This window comes from Branchiostoma lanceolatum, chromosome 6, assembly GCF_035083965.1.
Source record: "Branchiostoma lanceolatum isolate klBraLanc5 chromosome 6, klBraLanc5.hap2, whole genome shotgun sequence".
Lineage (NCBI taxonomy): Eukaryota > Metazoa > Chordata > Leptocardii > Amphioxiformes > Branchiostomatidae > Branchiostoma > Branchiostoma lanceolatum.
In genome coordinates this window covers 19,792,940-19,815,896 of record NC_089727.1, presented here as the reverse complement: position 1 = coordinate 19,815,896, position 22,957 = coordinate 19,792,940, and the positions used below count along the sequence as shown (strand labels likewise).

The following is a 22,957-nucleotide window of genomic DNA, read 5'->3' as shown; positions in this document are numbered from 1 at the left end:
ACAGTATCGACAAAAATGTTCGCGGTTGTTTTAATTTCGCGGTGAAACGGTCGCCGCGAAAACCGCGAACTTAAAACCACCGCGAATATTTATGCATTTACAGTTAGTGATGAGATTTGTCAAGTATCAAGGTCATGTGAAAAATTAAGAATTTATTACCTAATTAATTATGCATCATTATCTGCCGCCAAGACACACACATTTTTATACCCTTGTCAATTTTCATCGCAAAGATCTTATCTGTTGGTTATCTGTGTGTTTTCTGTTGATATATTGTTCAATTAATAAATCAGGGATATTCGGACATGTTTTGAGTGTAAGAAAGTAATATCTATTCGTCTCATTATCATAATTTTTGTTAAATGAGAAAAAAAAACTATTCTTTAGAAGTCGGTATTTATCTTTTCTGCACAGCAATAACTTTGTTTTTATAATAGCAATGATAATGCATTTCTATTATTGGAGAGGAATCTCTTTCACATTACGGAATAAACAATACAAAATCATATGTGGTCCGTTCGGAGTATAACTCCTACAAAAATAGGCCAATGTCGGTAAAAAATTGTCAAACATGCACAAGTCATGGAAGGAATTATTTCTCAGACGAAAAATGTTAATATGGCACACATTGATACACGCCTGGGGTCCAAACGGACCCCATACGGTCGGATGAGGGTTAAACTAGACAAGTTTAATTATTCATATACTTGTACGTAAGTTAATTATTTTGTATCCCATCGTTTGTTGTTCATTACGTCATATTACGTCATAACGTCACCAAAATTACAGGAATAATAAAACTTGACGTGAACATCACTCCCTGCAAATTTGATGATGATACATCATACCGTTCGGAAATTATGAGGGGGGGGCGAATGAGCCCCCACCCCCTCCGTCCCAGATCTTGTGAATTTGGAAAAAAGGGGCCTTACATTGGGATTACATGGATTTTCTTTAACCTGGGTTGAAACGTACATCGAGCCCTTGATTTCTTTTACAAAATGCTAATGACAATGTTTTTCGCAACCATTGTTGTTTTCAAGGGCAATTAGCTAACGGGAAAAAAATGCAATGTTAACTTTAAGCTCGAAGTTTACCTTTGGCATTTTAAAATGGTATTCTTGTTGAGAGTAGGATGTGGTATAACCTGGTTTAAAGGTAATAATCACCGCAGTGTTGAGGTGTGCCGTGACGACAGCTAGTTGTGACGGGGAGACTGTTTGCGGAGTTCTACTATGGCTCGTTCAGCAACCGGTTTTTTGTTGGGGTTTTTGTGTTGGCCAATTTCAATCTGGAGACGGTGTTTGGTGAGCCATGGGTCGTACACCAACGCCTGAAACTCTGGGGCGGGATCGCAGCGGATGATGGCGAGCGGGCCATCCAGAAGTCGGAGTGGGGTGCAACGTGTGACCAACCCGTTTCTGAGGCTTGAAGAGTTTTCATCTTGGGGGATGTGTATCGCTGCAGTGCATGAGGTGCTGTATTCCCGCATGACAAGGAATGTTGTTTGGCCCTTTTCATTACATCGGCCGCAAATGACGTGAAGCGGAGGCTGTGTGGTGAAGGAAGGCGGGAGTTGGACAAGGCGTTTAAGGGCTGCGCATTGGTTGCAGGCGTCCGTGACTTGCTGTAGAACATGTTTAAGGCGAAGAAGTACCGAGTGAAGACGGTTTTCAGTTGGTGGAACGTGGGTTGGCAGAGTCTTAGGTGGATTGCAGTGGCTAGGCCGTAGACGACTTGACGCGGTACAACTATCCGATCTCGAGTGACGCCAAACATGTCCCTATTTGGAGCAATCAACAAGCCATCAGAGGCGATCATGGCTTTTGAGAGATATGACTTGATATCGTGGATGTGTCTTTCTTTTTAGAGGGTCTGGTACCCTGGCGTTGTTTCTCGACGTCTTCTACACACGGTTTCGAGTCATTGATGATGTACGCTGGTTTTGTGGTCTGGATGAGATAAGGTTTGAAATGCTTTTGGGAAGACGAGATGGCCAGTGCTTCTAGTTCACATGGTAGCCACTTTCGCTATTTTTTCTTCTGTTTGCAACTGACAAATTTCGCTACTCTGGTGGAGGAGTCACGTCTGATGAAGAGTGTACCGCCGATGCCGGTAGGACGTACTGCTGCATCTGTCACAAGCAAAGCTCGTCATCCGGTCTGGGGAGAAGAGCTGCTTGGTGGGCGGCGAGACCACACTGCAGCTGAGCTTGATAAAAGATATCCAGTTAATTATCAGTCTATGGTATCTAGACTTTTGAGGACTGACCGGCCACCACGTCGTCTAGGGGCCCCAGTAGTACACAGGTTCTCAGAATGACTCTGGAAAGGACACTGTATGATCCGACGTATGATCGTAGAGCCGTCCCCATTTGGGGGGGGGGGGTAGGACAGGTGGCCAGGGTGTGTTGGGAGGCCTAAATCTCACCCTGGTTCCAGTGCCACCCTAGAATAGTTGTGGTTCTAGTGCATATAGTGGTTTTGGATGGGGAGAGGCGCAGATCACATATATGCATAGCTGCCAGTACTGCTCTCCATTTGTGGAGAAGTTCGTCGAAGGTGTTTCCTCCACAATACAAGTCATCAGCAATTTTGGCTACTGCATCACGCATTATGAGGTCTCCCAGCGTGCGGGACATCAGCTCCTCTAGCGCCGTTTCGCTGCATGACATACCCATGGCACTTCGACAGTAGACACGAAGGGGGTGACAATGCCGCAATACTTACTAAGATAAGCTGAGGGTTTTGTCTGGATCCAGCTGTACAGGAGTAGAGAAAGGGTAGGATCGTCGTACAGGTAGTGGCGGTTCGTTGAAGGACGACTGTTCGGGTTCGTCGTCTTTCACGGGAACAACAGGTACGGCATTGAATATATGTCTGTTTTTTGTAGCATGTATGGGAGCACTTGAGATGTTAAGGACCCGGATGTAACCTGCCACATTGTGGTATGGGCCGTGGTCGAAACCTTCAATCTGTGTACTGGAGGACGAGTGATACCTGGGCTCCGACAAGACGTCTTGACAGGCGTGTAGCTCGGTCGGGAGGGAGAGCTCTAGGTAGTCAGTAGGCCAGGCAGTGGTGGTTTTGTCTTGGATCCGGGGCTGGAGACGTTTCTTGGTTGAAGTGTACTCTGTGGTGGAACCATCTGTAATTTGTTGATGATCGATGGTGAATTCATTCTTCTCAAGGAAAGGACTGCCTGAGATGATGGGCGAGGCACCTGGTATACGGCCTGACTTGGAGTCTGGGTGGTATTGCGGGTGATGTGTAGGCCTAGACGTCGAGCTTCGTCTGCATGTACCATACTATATTCTGCCCCTGAATCCAGCAAGATGTTCACAGGGTGCTCATGGTGGGAAACATCAAGGTACGGGGACGATCGGACTGTAACCCTGGAAACCTGGGACGGGGAAGCTTCTGACACGGACAGAGTTCCAGACTGCATCACATGTGGGTCAGGTTCCTCCGAGCTGTCAAACTCATCCTCTTCATCCTCCACCTCGACAACTCTAGACCGAACCATGTATTGTTCATCCTGCAGTGGTAAGTGGGGGTATTCACTGAGGAAGTGGTTGAATGTGGGTCGACCTACTTTTTATTATAGTTAAATATACGGAGGTTGTTGAACTCTAGTGACTGGAACTAAGGATTGATTGTAAGGATATTTTGGGTTAGCTTTTCTTGATGATATATCGGAGCTAGTATCTGGCATAGTATTGCAAAGTACACTTTGACATGAACATTGCATATTCCACACTATTTTTTATCCTGTTGTGGTGTACTTCAAACCGGTAAGGGATTTAATAAAAACGTTTTATGTCATTACCTTTACTTAGAAATTAATGACGGGTTTTTAAAACTTAAGTGGGAAGTAGGATATTGGAGATTTCACGACCAGTAAAATCTCACCTGCTTAAATTTCGATGTCTATTAGACCGTTTCTTTTAAGCTTCCTAGCTACTGGACTACTGATTCTCACCGCTATAAGTAGTCGAAGTAGGTTGCACTTTTGAGGCGAGAACACAATCCCAAACGTGGTTCAAGTAAAGAAATCTCCAATATCCATATTCTGCTAAACCGAAGAATTTTTTTTTTTGTTTTGGAGTAAAGTGGGAATTGATTTCTGACCGGAACTTACTTTCGCAGTTAGATGACCCTGGTGCACTGCTTTGTCCAGCAGGACATTTTTGACAGGACGTCGCTCCCGGAGTGCTGCTAAACTCTCCTGATGGGCACGGCTCGCACCTTGTTCTCTCTTTGTTACTGTACTTTCCCGCTGGACAGATGTTTTCCCGCTCGTCCCCAAGCTTGCACTCATGACCAGCCTGGCATTTACGGCAGGTAAATGACCCGTCCTCTGCTGTAAAAATGATAAAAAAGACCATTGGTATTCTAGAGTCACCGGAATACCACACGCACTTCAGTACTCTATGTAATGAGCTAGAACTCGATTACTTTCAATCACACCTGTATTAGTAATAAGTCCCTTTTTCTTGACAGTAATTCTGTTGTCAAATAAAATTCTAAAGCATTTTAGACGCCAATATCAACACATAAAAATGCACAAAAAGTTCGGGTGGAACCTTACAGATCATACCAAGTCTGTCAATTCATATCACTTTAAACACAATGTTTTAAACTAGTGAGTAGAGTATAAAATCCAAAAAAAACCGTTTCAGAAGCAATGCCCTATTACCAAACCTACACATGACCCGTAAACGAAATTCCACAAACATAGCAAACCTCTGACAGCATTCTGCCCAGGACTGCATCCGTCCACACAGCGTCCCTCATGTTGATATTTGCATGTGTCACAGTCTTTTGAATCGGGGCCTGAGCAAATCCTCTTTCCGCTGTCACTGACGTCGGTGCAAAAGCTGCTGCATTCTGCAAACATAAAAATATACGTGTGAAGGATGCAGCATACAGAATATGAACTTCAACATTTTGCATTTTGTGTATACAATCTTTAAGTATCATCATGGTGGTGTAAAGCGGCTTCAGCTCGAACCACTAGACGTTTTGACTTTCCCTTAATGTATCTGGCAACACCTTCATCATAACTTATTATGCAAATTAGGACAAGATCTAAAAAATGAGGAAATTCTATAATCCAATTGTTAGAACTTTAAAACACGCACCATATGTAATATATGGAAGGTGGAAATACTTGGGCCTACTTTGCAAAGTTAATTCAAACTGCCATAATCAATCAAAGTGACAATTGATATTTAAATAATTGGTGTGAATCAACTTGGATAAATCATGTAATTTGCATAATAAGAATATTTCATGGCGGTTCGGGGCCTAAAAACTCTTGTGGAACACACAACAGCTTATGTAAATCACTATTAGCAACGCTTAATCAAAATAGACAATGGCTTCTAAATCTGGCCTGCTTTATTTACTACAGCGACTTTATTTATTGAAATTCTCCGTAAAAATGGATGGCATGGCGAAACAGGTTTACCCTGCAGTACTTTTCAAGGCCGCCATGCCGAACCAAACGTTGATGATTGAAGACCAAACTTATCATGTTTAACTCACTCATTCAATTAATTTCAACGTTTGGTTAACACTGCATTCACAATCACTGTACAAGAGATTTATAATCAAATAAAAATGTGATGAACGTTGCTATTGGTTCACTCAGCTTTGATTGTGCAGCACTCACAGTGTCATCGAGGCAAATATTTTTTTACATACCTTTGCAGACGTTGTTATCATCAAAGTGAGTTAAAGGACACTCCGTCTTACAGTCCACAACACCGCTAGGTCGTGCCTTCTCCAGCCTCTTGACGCCTTAAAATAATAACAAAAGTGAATGGACAAATCAAGAAAAATATCTTTGTCTGTAGGAACCACATGAAGATAAACAAACATCAGAGTCAACGACGTTAAATGGGTCACATTCAAATCATTTGATATTATTCTCTTTGATGTTACGTTGTTTCATACATGATGAGTCTTATACTTCATTAGGTAAAATGACTATGCATCAATTGTAAAAAATCATGTGTCTATTCTTTTTACCTCGTTTCTTTCATCTAGATACAAACAACGAGCCTACAGAGTTTTAAAGATTTGTATATATCTCCAACCCCCTTTTCAATTATACTGAATTAGGTTTCTTCGTGGATCGTTAAAGAGGTCTTAACACGAAAATTAATAACACTGATGTATGTGTATCTTTTTTTCCAATTTTTTTTAATTTTCAAACTTGCGAGTAAATCGTTTTTCCGATGCCGATATTAAGAACATCGACTGCCTAAACCACCAACCTCTAGCCTGACAGTGTGACGCTTCTAGTAATACTTGTATCGTAAAATGTGTCACTCACATGTACAGGTTTTTGTAGCAGGGACAGGATGCATGTGCTGCGGACACTGCGCGACACACTCGAAAGCGCCGGTTCCCGCCTCCCTGTAGGGGTAGGACACTTTCAGATGTTCACAGGCGATGCAGTCAGTTGGAGAGTTCGATCCACTTGTACGGCAACCTGTGCGCGTGATTGGAAAAATGACTCTTGCAATTTTATCATAATTCACAATTTCATACTTTTCTTAGGTATTTGTTCTCTGTTTCCGTAAAACTTTTAGTCATGGTAAGGAAAACTAGTCCATATCAAAAAACAATTTTCAAGCATTTCTTTATATGAGAAATAATGATAATAAAACACTTTATCGACTTTTTGAAAAGGTCAAACATCTTTGGAAATTTGGGCATCTGGAACAGGAAGAAGGAGATGGTACATGTCCTAATGCCAGGGATAGCGTCAACATTTTAATTAAATAAATTATGATCTTTTCAATTAGATATAACAAACTTTCCTTGATATGAAGTTAGATTGCATAGATCAAACCTACCTTTACACTCGGCATGACATTTCTGCTGACAGACTCCGTTGATGATCTCCGTTCCTTGTCGGCAGACGATGAAGTCTTTCGCCGGCCTGTCCAGCAGTGACAGTCCCATCACCTTGACAGAAGAGTCCCCACTACCAAACGAGTAGTATCGAATGGACGCCAACTCGTGGAATGTGAAACTCAACCAGACATGTGGTCGCTCCTATTATTACAGATTAATAAAACAAAAGAAGAATCATCATGTCTTTTTCGAACAACCAAGCAGCTTTGTCACAACACCGAAGTCTACTTTACTTAAGTCAAATACAGTAACTCATGATCACCTCATTGTCAGGTGTCTTGCCGTATTGAATCAGTGTGGTCGCCTCCTTTATGTCTTCAGTCACACAGACAAAGTAAGACTGGTACAAGGTTGCCGAGCCCAGACCACCGGCGTTGTCATTCAGCTGGGTGGTTTTTAGCCGCATTGCCTAAACAGATGTGTATGAATCGTATTGTAAGCCCAATATATCGACTCATGTACATTGTTGTTTCTGTACTAAGAAGTTACTATCTAAATTCCTATAAATATCTTTGCTGAAAGCGGGTGGCGTCAACGTTTGTATTAGGAGGGGGGGGGGGGGATTGGCGCCGATTCTTGATTTTCAACTTGCCGGGGCCAGGTTCCTCTTGTGGGGAAATCGTATTCCCGTCGGTGGCAAAACGATTTCCCCAGCAATAGAATCTGGCCCGAATAAGTTGAAATCGCGAACCACCCCCCCCAAACAAAAAAAACAAACGCCACGCCGCCCGGAAGGCCTGCAAAGGAGGGTACCTCAAAAACGTCTGCAGAAGAATAAGATATGGTTATGCACCGACAAAAACTATGTTGAATGTGTATATATATATATATATATATATATATATATATATATATATATATATATATATATATATATATATATATATATATATATATATATATATATATATATATATATATATATATATATATATATATATATATATATATATATATATATATATATATATATATATACATATACATAATGACGTTGAACAACTATGCTGCCATAGCCTAAGGTTAATGTGACCAGTTAACCAGACCGAGAAGCACTTTGTATTATCGTTACAACGTCAGTAATAAGGGTTGACTGATGTACAAGAGCAACATGCAGTAGGGTATCAAGGACATTCAGTAACTGACGTAAACAAACCAGTATAAGCGACATCTATATACCAAGCTTGAACCCCACTATTCGTGATTGGAATAGAAATACCAAAATTGAAAGACAAAAAGTTAATTTTTTAAAAATGGTTGATCAAAGGGAATGGTTAATATAAAGGTGATGACTAATTGATAAGTTGTGTTTCTGAGGAAATCTTGCAGGTTTAGGATACACAATGCCTTGGTGATCATGCTGACCTTATACAGTGCCACTCCATCAGGTGAGATCTGTATGTAGATCCATGTCTCATGGTTCCGCGGGATGCTGGCGAACACAACAAAGATGTCGCCTTCTGATGCTGCAGTGAAGTGGATGCACTTTCCTCCGTCGGTGGGATCAAAGCGATGCGCGTTGGACCACTTAATGCTACACGGCACGTTTCCAACTGTTTCACTGCAGAAACACATTCAAGAAAATCACATTAAATTAAACTATTCTAATTGTATTCATGTCAATTACAAAATGTTTACCTTTATAATAGATATTTTATATTTACTAAATTTCTATTTTATAAAAAAATAACTACATCCCATGTGATTAACGATAATTGGCGCTGAGATTACTCACGATTTTTGTCTCAAGTGGTTGAGTAGTTTTTTGTGCTCAGCTCTGGCCACGTCACGACCTTTTATCCACACTGGTAAGTCTTGTATTAGGGGAGCTGACGCCTCGAAATCGTCATCTGTTACCGTGAACACACCGGTTTCCTCATCATACGTCATGACAAGTCCTTGAACGCTGACCTAACAAATTGTAACATCGTAAAAGATAATGCCTTTGTAAAATTGAAATATAATCAATAACCTTTACATCTATGCTCTATCACATGGCTAAGTACAGGTATGCAGATATAAAATACGTTATAAAGTACACATAATGACACTGACAGAACTTATAATACCGATCTAAAACATCGGTTCTAAAACTACTCTAATGTATCGGTTTGGCTTCTTCTCGTGTCTTTGTGATGTTAAAAACATGCGTCAAAATGCATAAGAAAATGAATTCTCAATACTAGACATATCATATCATAACAATATTTTATCGTTACTTTCAATCTAAAGTAAATCTGACTTCATCTGCTGCATTATTAGATTTACAAAATTTGAATTTTAAGAAATCTTTTGCTCTAGAGGTGAGCGGTTTTGCCTTCCTGATTCGACACGGAGTCTATGACAGCTGACTCGTTGTTTTTTGATGGCTGCTTTTGTCGCTCGTTTTAAGATCTTCTTCTTCATTAAAAGTAGAGCCGAATATTCTGTATAAGAGCAGTTTATTCTTTTTTGTTGCCAATATGAATTTCGCGTATACATGTATGAAAGTAGATATCCTTTAAACGTTGTTCAATAGAGGAGATGATTGGGAGCACTTTTAACGCAATTGAATGGTTTAGAAAGCCAAACAAATCGCGGCATTCCTCTTGACTTTTCCGCACAATCAATCTAATTCTAATTGACACATGAGTTTATCTGCCTGGAAACTATCAACCGGGACATTCAGCCCTCATCCGACCGTATGGCGTCCATATCAACATTTTTCATCGGAGAAAAAAAGTCCCTAAAAACATTTATAACTGGAGGTCGGGAAACCCATACTTTCGCTGAAAGAAGAACGGTTTCTTTGAAAAGTGCAGAACTTTCTAGTTTGTATCGTTCACCTTATGTCGCCAACCCTGACTAGGACACAAATGCATAAAAACACTTCCAAAACCTCCCGAACCCACACCTCTGCTTGGAGAGTAGTGCAGTTTCTCTGTTTATATAACCTACTTTTACAGGGCCATTTGTTTCCATGACCAGCATAAAACATTGACAGCCTGCCCCACCCCGGACATGCCATAGTGTCCCCGAAATCAGGTAATACAGCAAGAATCCTCTTGTAGAAATTTCCTGATAAGTTATGGTAATGAGTTCCTGATATGCATGATTTATGTCTCATATGTTCACCTTCAAGTACGTATCTTCCTATATGCCACGAGAGTGAAATTCCCATCATTAACCAATATGGTATCATATTTTTTTCTAATCAATTATGCAAAATTAGTATACATTTTAGGTAGCTATTTGAAGAATCAGTATTTCTCCACATAACAAATATCACGACGATCTGTCGACCCCTTCTCAAGCTATTGAAAGTTATACATGTCCGAAGGTCAAAACGAAAACATCCACTGGAGATCCAAACAAACCGCTAGGGGTACACAACTGACTTCCTGAGGTATGAACCATCTACCACACAAATTTCATGACCGTAGCACTTGCAGAAAATTTGACCTCAGACTTAACCTTACGTTTTCGCTGGGAGGCCCGTTATCGAACCAAAAACACCTTCTCGAGTTATGCTGTACACAAACAAACAAACAAACAAACAAACAATTACAAACATACACAGCTCACTGCAGTACTGTGCAGGTGGTCCATCTTCAAGCTTGACCTTCGGTCCTACAACCGCTACCAACATACCAAAACGTATGAAGATCCATTCACAGTCCGTTCAGGTTTTTTTGCCCACATAATAACACGCAAACATACACAGCCTGCTACAGAACTGTAGGAAAACGCCAGGTAAACCATTTTCGAACTTGACCTCCATTTTCACAAGCGCTGCACAATTACTAAAAACCATGAGGATACGTCCAAATTTTCACGAGTTATGCCCTTGACATACATTCTATTTGTTTACCTTTTTCTCCTGGATATCGTTGCTTCCTCCGTTCTTGTAGCCATCATACAGATGCGGCACAAATCCTCTCCTATTGGAAAACCACTTGTGGCGGAAGAACTTCAGTTCCATCACGTCCTGCGCCTGAAGGATCCCAGGGATGTTGTACGGCATGTCGAAAACGACCGTGAACTCCTTTCCTCCGGTCATGTCCTCCCATGCGGGCACGCCGGTGTTGTCCCCCTGAAGCAACGCTAACATGGCGGTTTCACAACCTGCCTCTCCGGCGGGCAGGAGGAAGTCTGAGCTCAGGAGACGACCCTGGAGGTGCAACATACTTAATGAGAAACTGTGTATGTATATGGACTCATCAAAGGACTGTCGCTCCAAAGCTAAGAAAAAAAAGTGTAACACTACTTCACCTAATATATTCGTAGGGTAACAAATATCCGGGATTTTAAAGAACGGGGTATATATATGCCAGATGCAACGTCCGCAATACTGCCAGAGATGCAAACTTGCATTGACAATGACAGACTAACGTATCCAGAAAACTGTCCGAAAAGCTTCAATAACCCTGCTTTCGAAGACAACTACGTCAAGAACTTTCCATCCAGGAATTGAACAGACTAACATTTTGGAGGATTTGAACTAAGGTGTTCTTCGCTGGAACAAAGCGTTTTACGACGTAACTGTGAGGAAGTTAACCCTATCTAGACCGGGGGGCTGCTAAAAGTGCCCGCGCCAACTTTGACATCGTATAACTGTCGAACGACGTATGGTAGGACAACCAAACTTGGTGACTTTTCCTAAAATTTAGTTGGCAACAATATTATGATAAAAGTATAAGTTTATCATTTTTCGTGTTGCCATGGCAACGGGTTTCTGAAGAGGCATTTTATGCAAATTTCACTAATTTCGATTTAAACACAGTCGTTTCCAATGTTTTCTTGCTCAACCACACTAGTTTCCTACATGTATAACATCATATGTAATTTATTGTCACTGTCATGATTCAATATTCATAAAGTATGCTAATTTGATGACGTCATCGCTCAAAATCCAAGATGGCGAACAAAATCATTATTTTCCGTTTAAACAGGCTTTTTCGCCTTTAAATTCGTCACAACCTGGAATTTTTTTAACCAGAAACATTCAGAATAATGTTATTTGTATATTTTGATTGTTATTTAGGATCATAAATGGGAAAAAAGTATTTTTTTTAAATTTCAAAATGGCCGATCCAAGATGGCGGATCCCAGGGGGTCGCTAACAACACATGACGTCATCGTTCGACGTTTTTTTGACGTCAATTTCGTCACCACTGACGTCAAATGTCTTGGCATACCTTTAAATCAATAATATGAACTACTTTATCTTATACGTTTAGATATTATGGGAATTTCCTATTTAGCCAATAAAATCACATCGATGACGTCATAATTACGTCATATTACGTCATAACGTCACCAAAATTACATGAATTATGAAACTTCACGTGAACATCACTCCCTGCAAATTTGGTGATGATAGGGCATACCGTTCGGAAGTTATGATGGGGGGTCGAAAGAGCCCCCCCCCGGTCCAAGAAGTCTCAAAAAAGCCCGGTCTAGATAGGGTTAACGGCCGTTTTGTCGTGATTTTTCTGTGTTTAAACAAGCTTATATCTATAGCACTCTCTTCATTACAACAAGGGAACAACAGCTAATTCATACAAGCAAGATAATTTTGAGAAGTATTCTCCTCGCGGAAAATGTTTACGCCGCCATAAAAATGCCACCAGTATCAATGCAACGGGCGTTCCTTCAGAATAGAAACATTCATGTATCAACAAGTATGACCAAGTATGCGAGCTGCTAGACTTTTGCCCAGGTTACACATACTTCACTTACAAATACCAGTTCTTCCAACAACTGCACGACTGTGCTATGGGATCACCAGTTTCGCCCATTGTGGTGAACCTGTACTTGGAGAACTTCGAAAATAAAGCCTAAGAACTTCCATGTAGCCTCTACCAGGCTCCAGACGTGGCTGGACCATAAGAAGAGTAGAAATCGGCCAAATAAAGGATACAGTTAATTTGCCACATAACGTGTCATGTCATGAGAACATGCTCCCGATCCTAGGCACCAAAACTTTATATAGCAATCTTCCTTTTGAAGTATACAGGAAACCAACCCACACAGATCACTCTGGCCTTTGATTCTAACTCTCTTCCGCCAGACAGACAACACAATCACCTCAGACAAGGCAAAAAACAGACTAACTTAGACACCTCCGAGGTGCCCTGGCCAAGTACAGTGTGGCTACCAAATCTGGATATTTAACAAAGCTCTCAAACCGTCTGACCAGCCTATGAAAATACTGAAGTGCAAACCATTCACCAACAGAAACAAAGCCAATATCACTAGTAGCTATTTAATATATGCCCAAGGAGTGTCCGAAAAACTCCGACGGATCTTCCAAAACTTCCAACATTGCCACTAACTTCAGACCTCACTCAAACCTCAGTGAAAGACTGGTACATCATAAAGACCGCCCTTACAAATGCATCAAGGTCAATGTCATTTACAGACTTAAATGTGGGGAACCCAACTGCAACAACACTAATATCGGAGAGACCAGCCGGCCACTAAATGTAAGGTACAAAGAATATTACAGACCTTGTCTTCAATTTATTACCTTCGCCGAGAAGGTTATGCAGAGGGTAGCGTTTGTCTGTCTGTTTGTTTGTTTGTTTGTAGTGGACCAGCATAACTCAAGAATGCCTGAATGGATTGTTTTGATATTTGGTATGTTGGTAGGTTTTGATGAGACCTAAAAACGATTAGATTTTGGGCCCCCTAGCGGCTTCTTACGGTACTTCCTGTTTTGATATCTCGTGTTCTGGACATGCTATGGAACTGAGTGGTAGATAGATCCTTGAACAGAGAGTAAGTGGTACGGGTTTGGGCCCCCTAGCGGTTTTTTTGGAACTGCAGGAGCAGGTTTTGCGTCTGACTTTGAAAGGGATTAACTCAAGAAGGGCTTGATGGATGATAATGATTTTTGGTAAGTAGATAGCTTGAGTGATGATGTACATGATTAGATACTTCTTATGCAAATCAGTAACTAATTTGCATAATTAATGAGGAAAGTTTATACATTCGCCAAATTCCATGATAGTACTCTGAAACATGTGACATATGTAACTGAGGAAGAGAGAAATATTAATTGATATGAACTATGCAAATGAAGACCTCATTTGCATGATTAATGAGGAAATACTATAACAAGATGGCCTTGATGGATGGTCATGATTTTTGGTATGTGGATAGCTTGTGTGATGCTTAGTATGATTGGACAATAATTATGTAAATCTGATTTTAATTTGCATAATTAATGAGGCAACTTTAAACATCCGCTTTGTTCCATGATATGACTATTCCAATTGTAACTGAGGAAGAGAGGACTGTTAATAGAAAATATGCAAATGTGGGTCTAATTTGCATACTTAATGAGTAACTTGTATTATTCCACACTGGCAAATGACGGCAATTTCATACATTTAATACTTTTTTGTGGCATCGGGAAGTTATGTGAATGTGAACATCGTTGAACCAAATTATGTTAATAAGGGCCTCATTTGAATAATTGATGATAAATATTAGCGAAACCTTCTTTGTTAAGCTCATAATTTGTTAAGCTGATACTTTGGACATGTTATATTTTAATACAATCAACTGGTATGATTTATAATTGATGAGAAACACTCCTAATACGTCAGTCATAAAGGTTAAAATCATTTGGCGAAGGTATGAGGTCGTGGAACTCTAGTTTGCATATCAATTCATAGTTCGTGGTTAAACAGATACAAATGCTGTTAGACAAATCTTGCTCAGTGTCACTGATGAAAAGTAGTGGATGCTACTTGAAACGTCTGACCGTTTAAAAAACATATCCAATTGTTTGGGTAACCACTATCTGGCTTGTACTAATAAGATTACATTTAAAGTTTCGGCGGTTTTATGATTATTGGCATTCTCCTTACCTCTTCAAGGTACACCGTCACAGCACGTGAAAGAGACAATCTCTTTTTGGCCATGCTGTCCTCAAGGGTTTTACGGTCAGCAAAGTTGCAATAACGGATCTCAGAGACCGTTATCGTCTTATTTCCATCCGTAGATCCTTTGTTACCATCAACAGGTTTCTCTGTCTGTGCTGTGTAGTATTTTCGGCCAGTTCCTTCTTCAAGCTTTAGATCCCTGAGAAAAAAAGTGAATTTTTGATAGATGTTACTTCATGTTACAGTTTAACTGGTCTCGTATGCCGTACTGTCGTATTTGACCAATCATTATAAATCCTTTACCAGATGGACACCTGTCTATTGTCTTTGTTTTCAACCCCTTTGAGAGTTTACTGAACAAGTTTCCCTGTAGTCCCAGTAAAGTGATGTATGTCTCTTACTTACTTTTTACCAAAGCAGCCATAATCCACCTCTCCTGCAGGGAAGAGCGAGACAAAGGGGATGTCCAGCAGATCGGAAACTGGTCTCAACACGAAGGAGAAGGGTTTGGGGTAGTCATCAATGGACTCTAACCAGTCCTTCAGCTCCGTTGTCAGGGCTGTTGTGTACATCTCCGTGATGGCCGCGGCAATCTGCTGGTCTCCGCCTTGAACCACTAGCATCTCGCTGCTGTACTCTTGGGATGATCTGGATTGAAGAGATGTAACGATGAGCTCCCTTTGTAATTTGGTTTTGAAATTTGAATAAAAATGTAACAACACAACACAAGTTCTAACATGAGCAATACCCTTCTAGAAAATTCATATTTGCTTTACCAACACCAAACAAACTTCCTGATCGCCCTATGAATGGCATGTTACAGATTTTATCATCAATAATGAATGTGGGTGAAGCAGTAGGCAAGAACAAGCAGGATAAGTCACAACACTGATACAATAAAAGTTAACTCGATAGAATGATGATGAAAATGTATTGCAGAGAAGTTGCTATTGCATTTCATGAAGATGGTTTATTTGCAGCTGTAAATGCCATGCTGTCCTCAAGGATTTTACGGTCAGCAAAGTTGCAATAACGGATCTCAGATACCGTTATTATCTTACTACCAATCTTAGATCCTTTGTTACCATCAACAGGTTTCTCTGTTAGCATGACTAAATAATGCTTCTAGCTGCCCTTCCATTGGCCAGGACACTAAAAGATTGATGGCTAGCACCTAATTGAATTGTCAACATCGTAATCCTGTTAATGCATGGATATGTGCTAACATGAAAGAATTTTCGTCAGCCTGTCTGTAACCATGGTGTAAGAGGTGTGATGCGTGGTTTCCAAAGTTACAGAGAATTCTGGGCTCTTGTTGCAATTGGATGGATAATCACTGTTTTTAATTTCAGGAACCCTCAGATTCTATTATTGACTCTTTGGAGAGAAATCTAGTTAGAAATGAACGGCCACACATCCTGTCTGGGAGGCAGCCTAATTAGCCCCTGACAGTGAGATATTGTGTAGCACAGGCTACGAATAGGTGAATTCCTGCCTATATTCGGCTCCCAGTTAAACAAACTTACGCTTGCTGTTCTTGTTTTCTGTTCGCCTGAGACTCTGAACCAGAAGCTGCCTGTCCAGAGGATTGTTTAGACTCCTTTTTCGTCTCGTGCTCGTGCCACCAGCTTCTGGACTTGGTTTGTGACGCCTGAGCTGAGAAGGTGCTCATGGTCATCTTCCAGTCAGCCTCGGCTCTAGTGGCGAATTCAGACATCGTAAGGTCCTTCGTAGCTTGTTTTGTTTTGATGATCTTCAGCTGGCCTCCAAATTGCGCTGACTTGATGTAGTGTGTTCCCCAGCGGAGGTAGAAATTTTCTGAATTTGCGTAATGATACCATATTCCATGTTAGAAACAAGAGCTTACAATTTGATGTGATGGAATATAAGCTTTAAAGCCGCGTTATGTAAGATTGGGTAAATACTAGACGAATTAATGATGGAAATATGCTGAAAAGCGATTTTACATGTCATGTGCATTGAGATTTGTTCGCAAGGATAGCCAATTTTAGCCTTAAAATGTTACATACAGGGCTTGACATAATACAATGCTAAACTTTCTTCCAACACTAAGGTATTCACGGATCGAATTTTCGACGACCACTGTCGCCTTCTTCAGGATCAATAATGACCAATCACTGCCGAACGTAAACTCGCGAGAGTTACAGACACGTGACTTTATTGACACGTGTCATTGCGGATACGTGACGTCAGCAATTGGTCAAACGTGCCAGGGCATGACATTTTTAGTCCAGTAGCCGTATCATCAATTCCGAACCATACACATCCTTGATGAATAAAGGTCATAAGGAAATGTGAATTTTATGAAAGGTGAAAGGAAATGTAATTAATTTTATTAAAAACAAAGAACTCGTTAAAAAACAATCAATTCAATACAATTATGATAAATGATTGTGGACGTACGGAAGATGATTTCTGCCCCAGGTAAGAAGTAGGATTCCGGCAGTGAGATAAAGTCTCGCAGGAAGCCCACATTTAGCCGGTCTGGTGTCACGTCATCCATGAAGATCTCATACCTAGGGGTGAAGGGACAGAAGATCACATGTCTATTCGATGTATCTAAAACTACTAAGTATATATATATATATACAGAGAGAGAGAGAGAGAGAGAGAGAGAGAAAGAGAGAGAGAGAGAGATAGAGAGAGAGAGAGAGAGAGATTTAGTAGTTTCCAAAGGCGAACACCCTAATAAAGATAAAGCATAAACATGAGTAGATAAATATCTCTCCTGAAGGTTAACTGTGATATTAGCTTGTTTGTTATAGAAGTCGAATTTTTTAAAACAACAAAAGTACATCTTGAATTTTGAAGGACAAAGCATGGTTTCAAATACTGGCATTGTCCTATTGATTTCTGGATCAGCAACTGACTGTTCAACCAAGGACAAATCTGACGTATTGTTACTTTTAGATTATCCCGAAGTAATTAACTCAACTAAAACCATAACAGGATAAACCCTTAATTTTAATCCTTGGCAGAATGTAACAACGAATCACATAAGGTCGTTGAGTCCCTGTAATATTACGTTTCAAATACCACAGCATCACAATTGAATTCGAGAGTCAATATAGTGCCTTGATCTCATTAATACAGTGTTATTCAAGTATAAAAAGAGCTGTCTATTTTTACCTGAATATGTTCATTTCCAACATAGCCATGAATGTTCTTGTTTGCTTCTCACTCAGCTGGGCGCTGGCAGAAGAGCTGGCACTGAAGCTTGATGATTGGCTGGAGCTGCCCTTCTGACTGGACTTTCCTCCTCCTACTGAAAAAACAAGGCCAAACATTCCACCCCCTGCTCCATGTCCAGACGCCTTGTTGATTTCTTCCTGAAACATAGCCTTGGCCGACGTGACGGCCGATTTCTCCGCCAGGTATTGCCTGTATTCTTCCATTGAGCTGAAGGTAAATGACTCCACGTTCGTGTCGTAGATACCTTGCATGGTCATGGAGTCGGGAACTTCGTTTTTACCGTATCTGCTCGGAGAAAAAAAACATTCGTAACATCATTGTTTGTGTTAGGATAAAAACTTACGATTTATATGTAAGAGAAGTTGGCAAACCTGATATAAAAAGGTTTTCATAAGTTGAATTAAGTTGAGCTGAGACATGGTGAGATGCACAAAATTTCTAAATTACCAAAAAAAATATAACCATACTTCCAGGAGTGAAAAGGAGGTTTATTTCTTTAATTGAACATTAACACGTAAATCTTACGTTTGCAGGTTTTTGCATGATCTCTGAATGACGCTTTTCTTCCTAGATTCAGCCGAGTACACGCCTCTTCCGTCGAAGCCGACACCGAGATAGGTCGCACCATCAATCATATTCTGCAAATTACATAAAACAAATTGTCGTTGTTTTTTGGGTCACGTACAAAAATATATGAATTTTGTATTCAATTGAGAATAGGCTCCATATTAGCAAAGAAAACAGTCACACAAAGCCAGCGATCAGCTTTTCTGTACCGTTGCATACAATAGATACCATTGAAGACTACCGTCAATAACTATTCATTATGATATTATACCTGATTCTTTGGTCATGTCGTCGGCCAGGTATATGATTGTTGGAATGGTCACTTGACCTTTTTGTCGGTCTTATTTTATATCAGACTTACCAGTATCAATGCCTATCAACCTAATAAGAACCAACTTGATGTGTAATGTTACTAGTTAGTTACTATTTTAAGTATTTGCTGACCTCCAGGCATCACACGTATTTAACTTGGAGCACAGTAATTTTTTTCCACAGCTGTTACTGATCTTAATGCAACGTCAACTCTGCCGCCATTGGTATCCACATGGGGATTTAGTACATGATTCATATCTCAACCCAAGATAACACTAATCGGGCCATATCTATTTAACCATTATGACACTTTTGCAAAGTCAGCATTTCTTTCCCTGGTTCTATTTGGGGCATATGCATTGACCAGACAAAAGTCAATAGCATCAATAGTACAGTGTAAGAGAAGTGCTCTGCCATCACAATCCAATGGATTATTATAAAGTGAAACAAAATCAAGTGGAGGTTTAATCAGTATGGCAAGGCCTCTGCCGCAATTTGATCCATAATTCCGAAAGCATGGACCCTGCCATTCTTTTTTTAGAATTTGTCTAGTTTCATAGGTGTTTCTTGTGGGAATATCATGTCTGCTTTTTGCTTTTTTGCATACAATAGTATTGAACCTCTTTTGTTTTTCTCGAGTTGTCGTCGAACGTTGAGAGATATAAGAGATCACAGTTACACAATCTCATATTGATTGTAAATTTGCTAAGATTTTGTGTATTTTGTGTTGTTGTTTAAAATCAATGTCTTGTGATCCTCCTCCACATATTTCACCCTTTGCAAGAAAAGAAACGTGTTAAGCACTCACTTTTGGCTCTTTCTGATATCATAATCAACTCACCTAGAGTGTCGTTTTTAAGCAATTATTGGCTTTGCATTGTCTAGCATAAGGTCCATCATCCGACAACTCATGGGGGAGGGGACTAACCAGTAAAAACAACATGAAGGCTTTAACCCTCAAACACCCGAACGGGGTCATTTTTTACCCCAGGCGTTGATTTTGATGCACCATTTGAACATGTTTAATTGGGTAAAATATTAGTTCCGTGACTTTGTCAGTATACATCTATTCTAACCTCTCCTAATTTTCTAGGGAGATTGACACAATACTGTTGACATTATAGAGTAAAGTCTGGAGTCATTGCACTGGGGTCATTTTTTGACATCAGCAAAAATAATGTGCTGCTTTTGAGACCTGCCCTCTGTAACTCCTAAACAGCTTATTGTATGACCACAAAATGGAGGATGATGCAGATAATGACATAATTTTATTTGATTCTATCCGCCATCTTGGATTTTGACCTATGATGACATTAAATCAGCATAAAATATCAATGTTGAATAAATAGAAAGGTACATTGGATCTCATAAGATGATAACAATGTCAAATAATAAATGTGGTGTACCGACAAAGCCTCGAAATGCCATTTTTTGAACTGAAATTAGCAGTTTTTTTGTAAAATATGCTTGTCAAGAAACCGTTGCCATGGCAACGCAAAAGACGATGAACTTACTATATTAATTTCAAATATTTGTTAAGGACATTTTATGAAACGTTACCAAGTTTGGTGGCTCTAGCGTAAGCCGTTTAGGAGTTATGCAACATGACAGTTGACATGGGCCTCAAAAATCTCCTCCCAATCTAAATAGGGCTAAGGATAGTTCAAAACATGGTCATTCTGATCTTTTTGCATAAATTACGATATTGAGCATTCATACCTAAACATACCAAAACATTCTTCTTACATTGATAAACCAATGTATGGATAACATTCAGCGAAAAAAAGTGAAAAGGGAGATTTTACTGAACAAAGCATTTTGGGATCATTTTTGAGTCATTTTATTCCCATTTCAGTTGCAAAAAAACTGTTCGGGTGTTTGAGGGTTAAACCATTGAAAATCCCTTGGGATTTTTTGTGAACTCTAGGCAGTATAGGTGTGGCAGTGGTAGGATAGACACTGTATTTGTTGAATTAGTTAAAATGCGTGTTTTGTTTCCTGTCGAAACTGTCTTTTTTTTAGCGAAAGAAATAAGGTTCTGAAATCTGAACATAAGCAAACATATGTTCAATTGATTTATCAACGTGATGAAACTATTTAGAGATATAGATAGTTTGAGTATACACATATATATATATATATGATCCATGATTACTAGACAGACAAGATCCTTACCGGACAGCCTTCCAGTGGTATCTTGGCCTCCCAACAGGGGTCCCCGTTCTTATAACCGGTCCCGAAGCAGCCGTTCATCAGAACTGGCCCCAGCCCGTTTGGATAGGTGTAAGCTTTCTTTCCACCGGAGCTGGACTTGTCTTTATCTCTTTACATTAACAGAATGATAAAGGAGCACTTCATATACTGGTTGAGCCCTCATCCGAACTGAGTGGTAATTGTAATTCTGTTTGCTATGGGTTTTTTTTTATTTTTATTGTGCATATGTTCAAAATGCATTGATACATTGATAAATAAAATAATATCAAGGAGGTATGGTATACCAAACATAAAACATATGAGTTATCATTTATAATGTCTCTTATAACGTTTATATCTTTATTATTATAAAACCACAAAATGTGTTAAAACACCTGGTGTGGCTGCTAAAGTCAATACGATGAGAATGACAATTTTGCAGAATTAGATACACTTATAATTTGTAAGTTACTCTTTTTTTCTTTCTTTAGCAGAGTTAACTGATTTTGGCAATCGAACACGAACCTGTCATCCTTGTATTTGTACTTGTGACGGATCTCCCAGCCTGGTGGAGCATACATGTTGCCCATCGTGGCTCCTGGCCTGGGAACAAGCTGGATATCCGCCTAATAAACAGACAGCTGTTAGATAAAAGACATTCGAGAACATCATCACTGTCAAACAATGGGACCCGGAATCTAATTCCAGGTTGTACCCAGAGACATGTCCGAACTTGGGCCCTGACGTTGTGCCCTTGGGCAAGGCACTTAACACGACTTTCCTCACTTCACTCAGGTGTAAATGAGTTCCTAGCTCATCTAGGGTTAGAGACGTCCCACGGATAGGACGTTATATGGAGGTCCCGTGTTTGAGAGTCACACCTTGAGCACGTAAAAGGACCCACCACATCTTTCGAAAAAGAGTAGGGGCATGCCCCGGTGTGAGTGGATTAAAAAAAAAGGTCAAAACATTCCGGCCTAAATTGGGTAGGGAATTTTCCGAGCAGCCTTCGTAACCCCTGCTTCTCCTAATGGGTCAGTGAAGTCATGCTTGTCTCGAGCATTGATGTTTCTGACCTAGGTCGAAGAGATGCTGCTACAGTAAGAATTAGTTCAGTGCTTTGATGAGTGGCCCCCTATGGCCTTGCACTGAGCGAGTTCGTTAAAAAAACTGTAGAACACTGGACACTGTAGGACACGTTTAGTTTGGATGTAACTTTATCTTGACGCTGTTGTGACACTTTCCACCGATAGGAATCGGCCCAAAATCACTAGATGAACACTTTATAATAGAGGTCAGACTACGCTGCCAATTTGAGTTTTCCGTGGATTAAACTTCAGGTAGGTAACTTTTGACAGCCTCTATTGCCAGAGACCTGGATTGGTGGAATTTGCCATAAATGTACCCCATGGATAATATGCGTTCTATATTTCTTTTTTTTATATAAGTCAGTTTCTATCTGCCCCGACGGCTGACTAAGCTATGGGAGAGAGTGAGTGAGAGTGAATGAGTTTCTATCTACAGAACTACAGAACTAGGATGTTGCTGACAAATTTATAAGAGGAGCATAACCTTTACCAACCTCCTCCACCGGCCGGTTCAAACCCGCTGCCAGCCCACTGGTGTCCTTTAAGAGTTCTTTGTACTCATCGTCAAACGTGTCCATCTGTTTCCCCAGGTAGTTCTGCAGACCGTTCACCACCTTCTCCTGGTGGTTTTCCACCACACCTTCTGCGATCCTGTCGCCAAGCTTGCTGACGACTTTTCCTCCTATTTCTTTCGCTGCAGCAGCCAGAAATGCAGGGACTGCCTTTTTGGTCTCATTGGAGTCGTCAGTTGAACGTCCTGCTGTCTCGTATTTGGATCCTA

General features: G+C 40.3%; 1 protein-coding gene across 3 annotated transcripts in view; it reads right to left on the bottom strand.

The window, feature by feature from the left end:
* LOC136436948 (uncharacterized) overlaps nt 1-22,957 on the bottom strand; it is a 35,308-nt gene that overhangs the window by 5,929 nt on the left and 6,422 nt on the right. For 2 of the 3 annotated variants that reach the window (XM_066431359.1, XM_066431362.1), the window contains 18 exons: nt 22,671-22,954; nt 21,614-21,714; nt 21,071-21,218; nt 18,542-18,654; nt 17,954-18,301; nt 17,228-17,340; nt 16,330-16,621; nt 15,209-15,451; nt 14,789-15,002; nt 10,780-11,079; nt 8,665-8,840; nt 8,295-8,490; nt 7,192-7,338; nt 6,869-7,070; nt 6,343-6,501; nt 5,709-5,804; nt 4,746-4,889; nt 4,141-4,362 (listed from right to left, as the gene is read on the bottom strand). In XM_066431359.1, coding sequence (XP_066287456.1) covers nt 4,141-4,362; nt 4,746-4,889; nt 5,709-5,804; nt 6,343-6,501; nt 6,869-7,070; nt 7,192-7,338; nt 8,295-8,490; nt 8,665-8,840; nt 10,780-11,079; nt 14,789-15,002; nt 15,209-15,451; nt 16,330-16,621; nt 17,228-17,340; nt 17,954-18,301; nt 18,542-18,654; nt 21,071-21,218; nt 21,614-21,714; nt 22,671-22,954 — 3,498 coding nt within the window. The remainder of the gene's footprint in view (nt 1-4,140; nt 4,363-4,745; nt 4,890-5,708; nt 5,805-6,342; nt 6,502-6,868; nt 7,071-7,191; nt 7,339-8,294; nt 8,491-8,664; nt 8,841-10,779; nt 11,080-14,788; nt 15,003-15,208; nt 15,452-16,329; nt 16,622-17,227; nt 17,341-17,953; nt 18,302-18,541; nt 18,655-21,070; nt 21,219-21,613; nt 21,715-22,670; nt 22,955-22,957) is intronic. The other variant, XM_066431360.1, reaches the window with a different exon arrangement.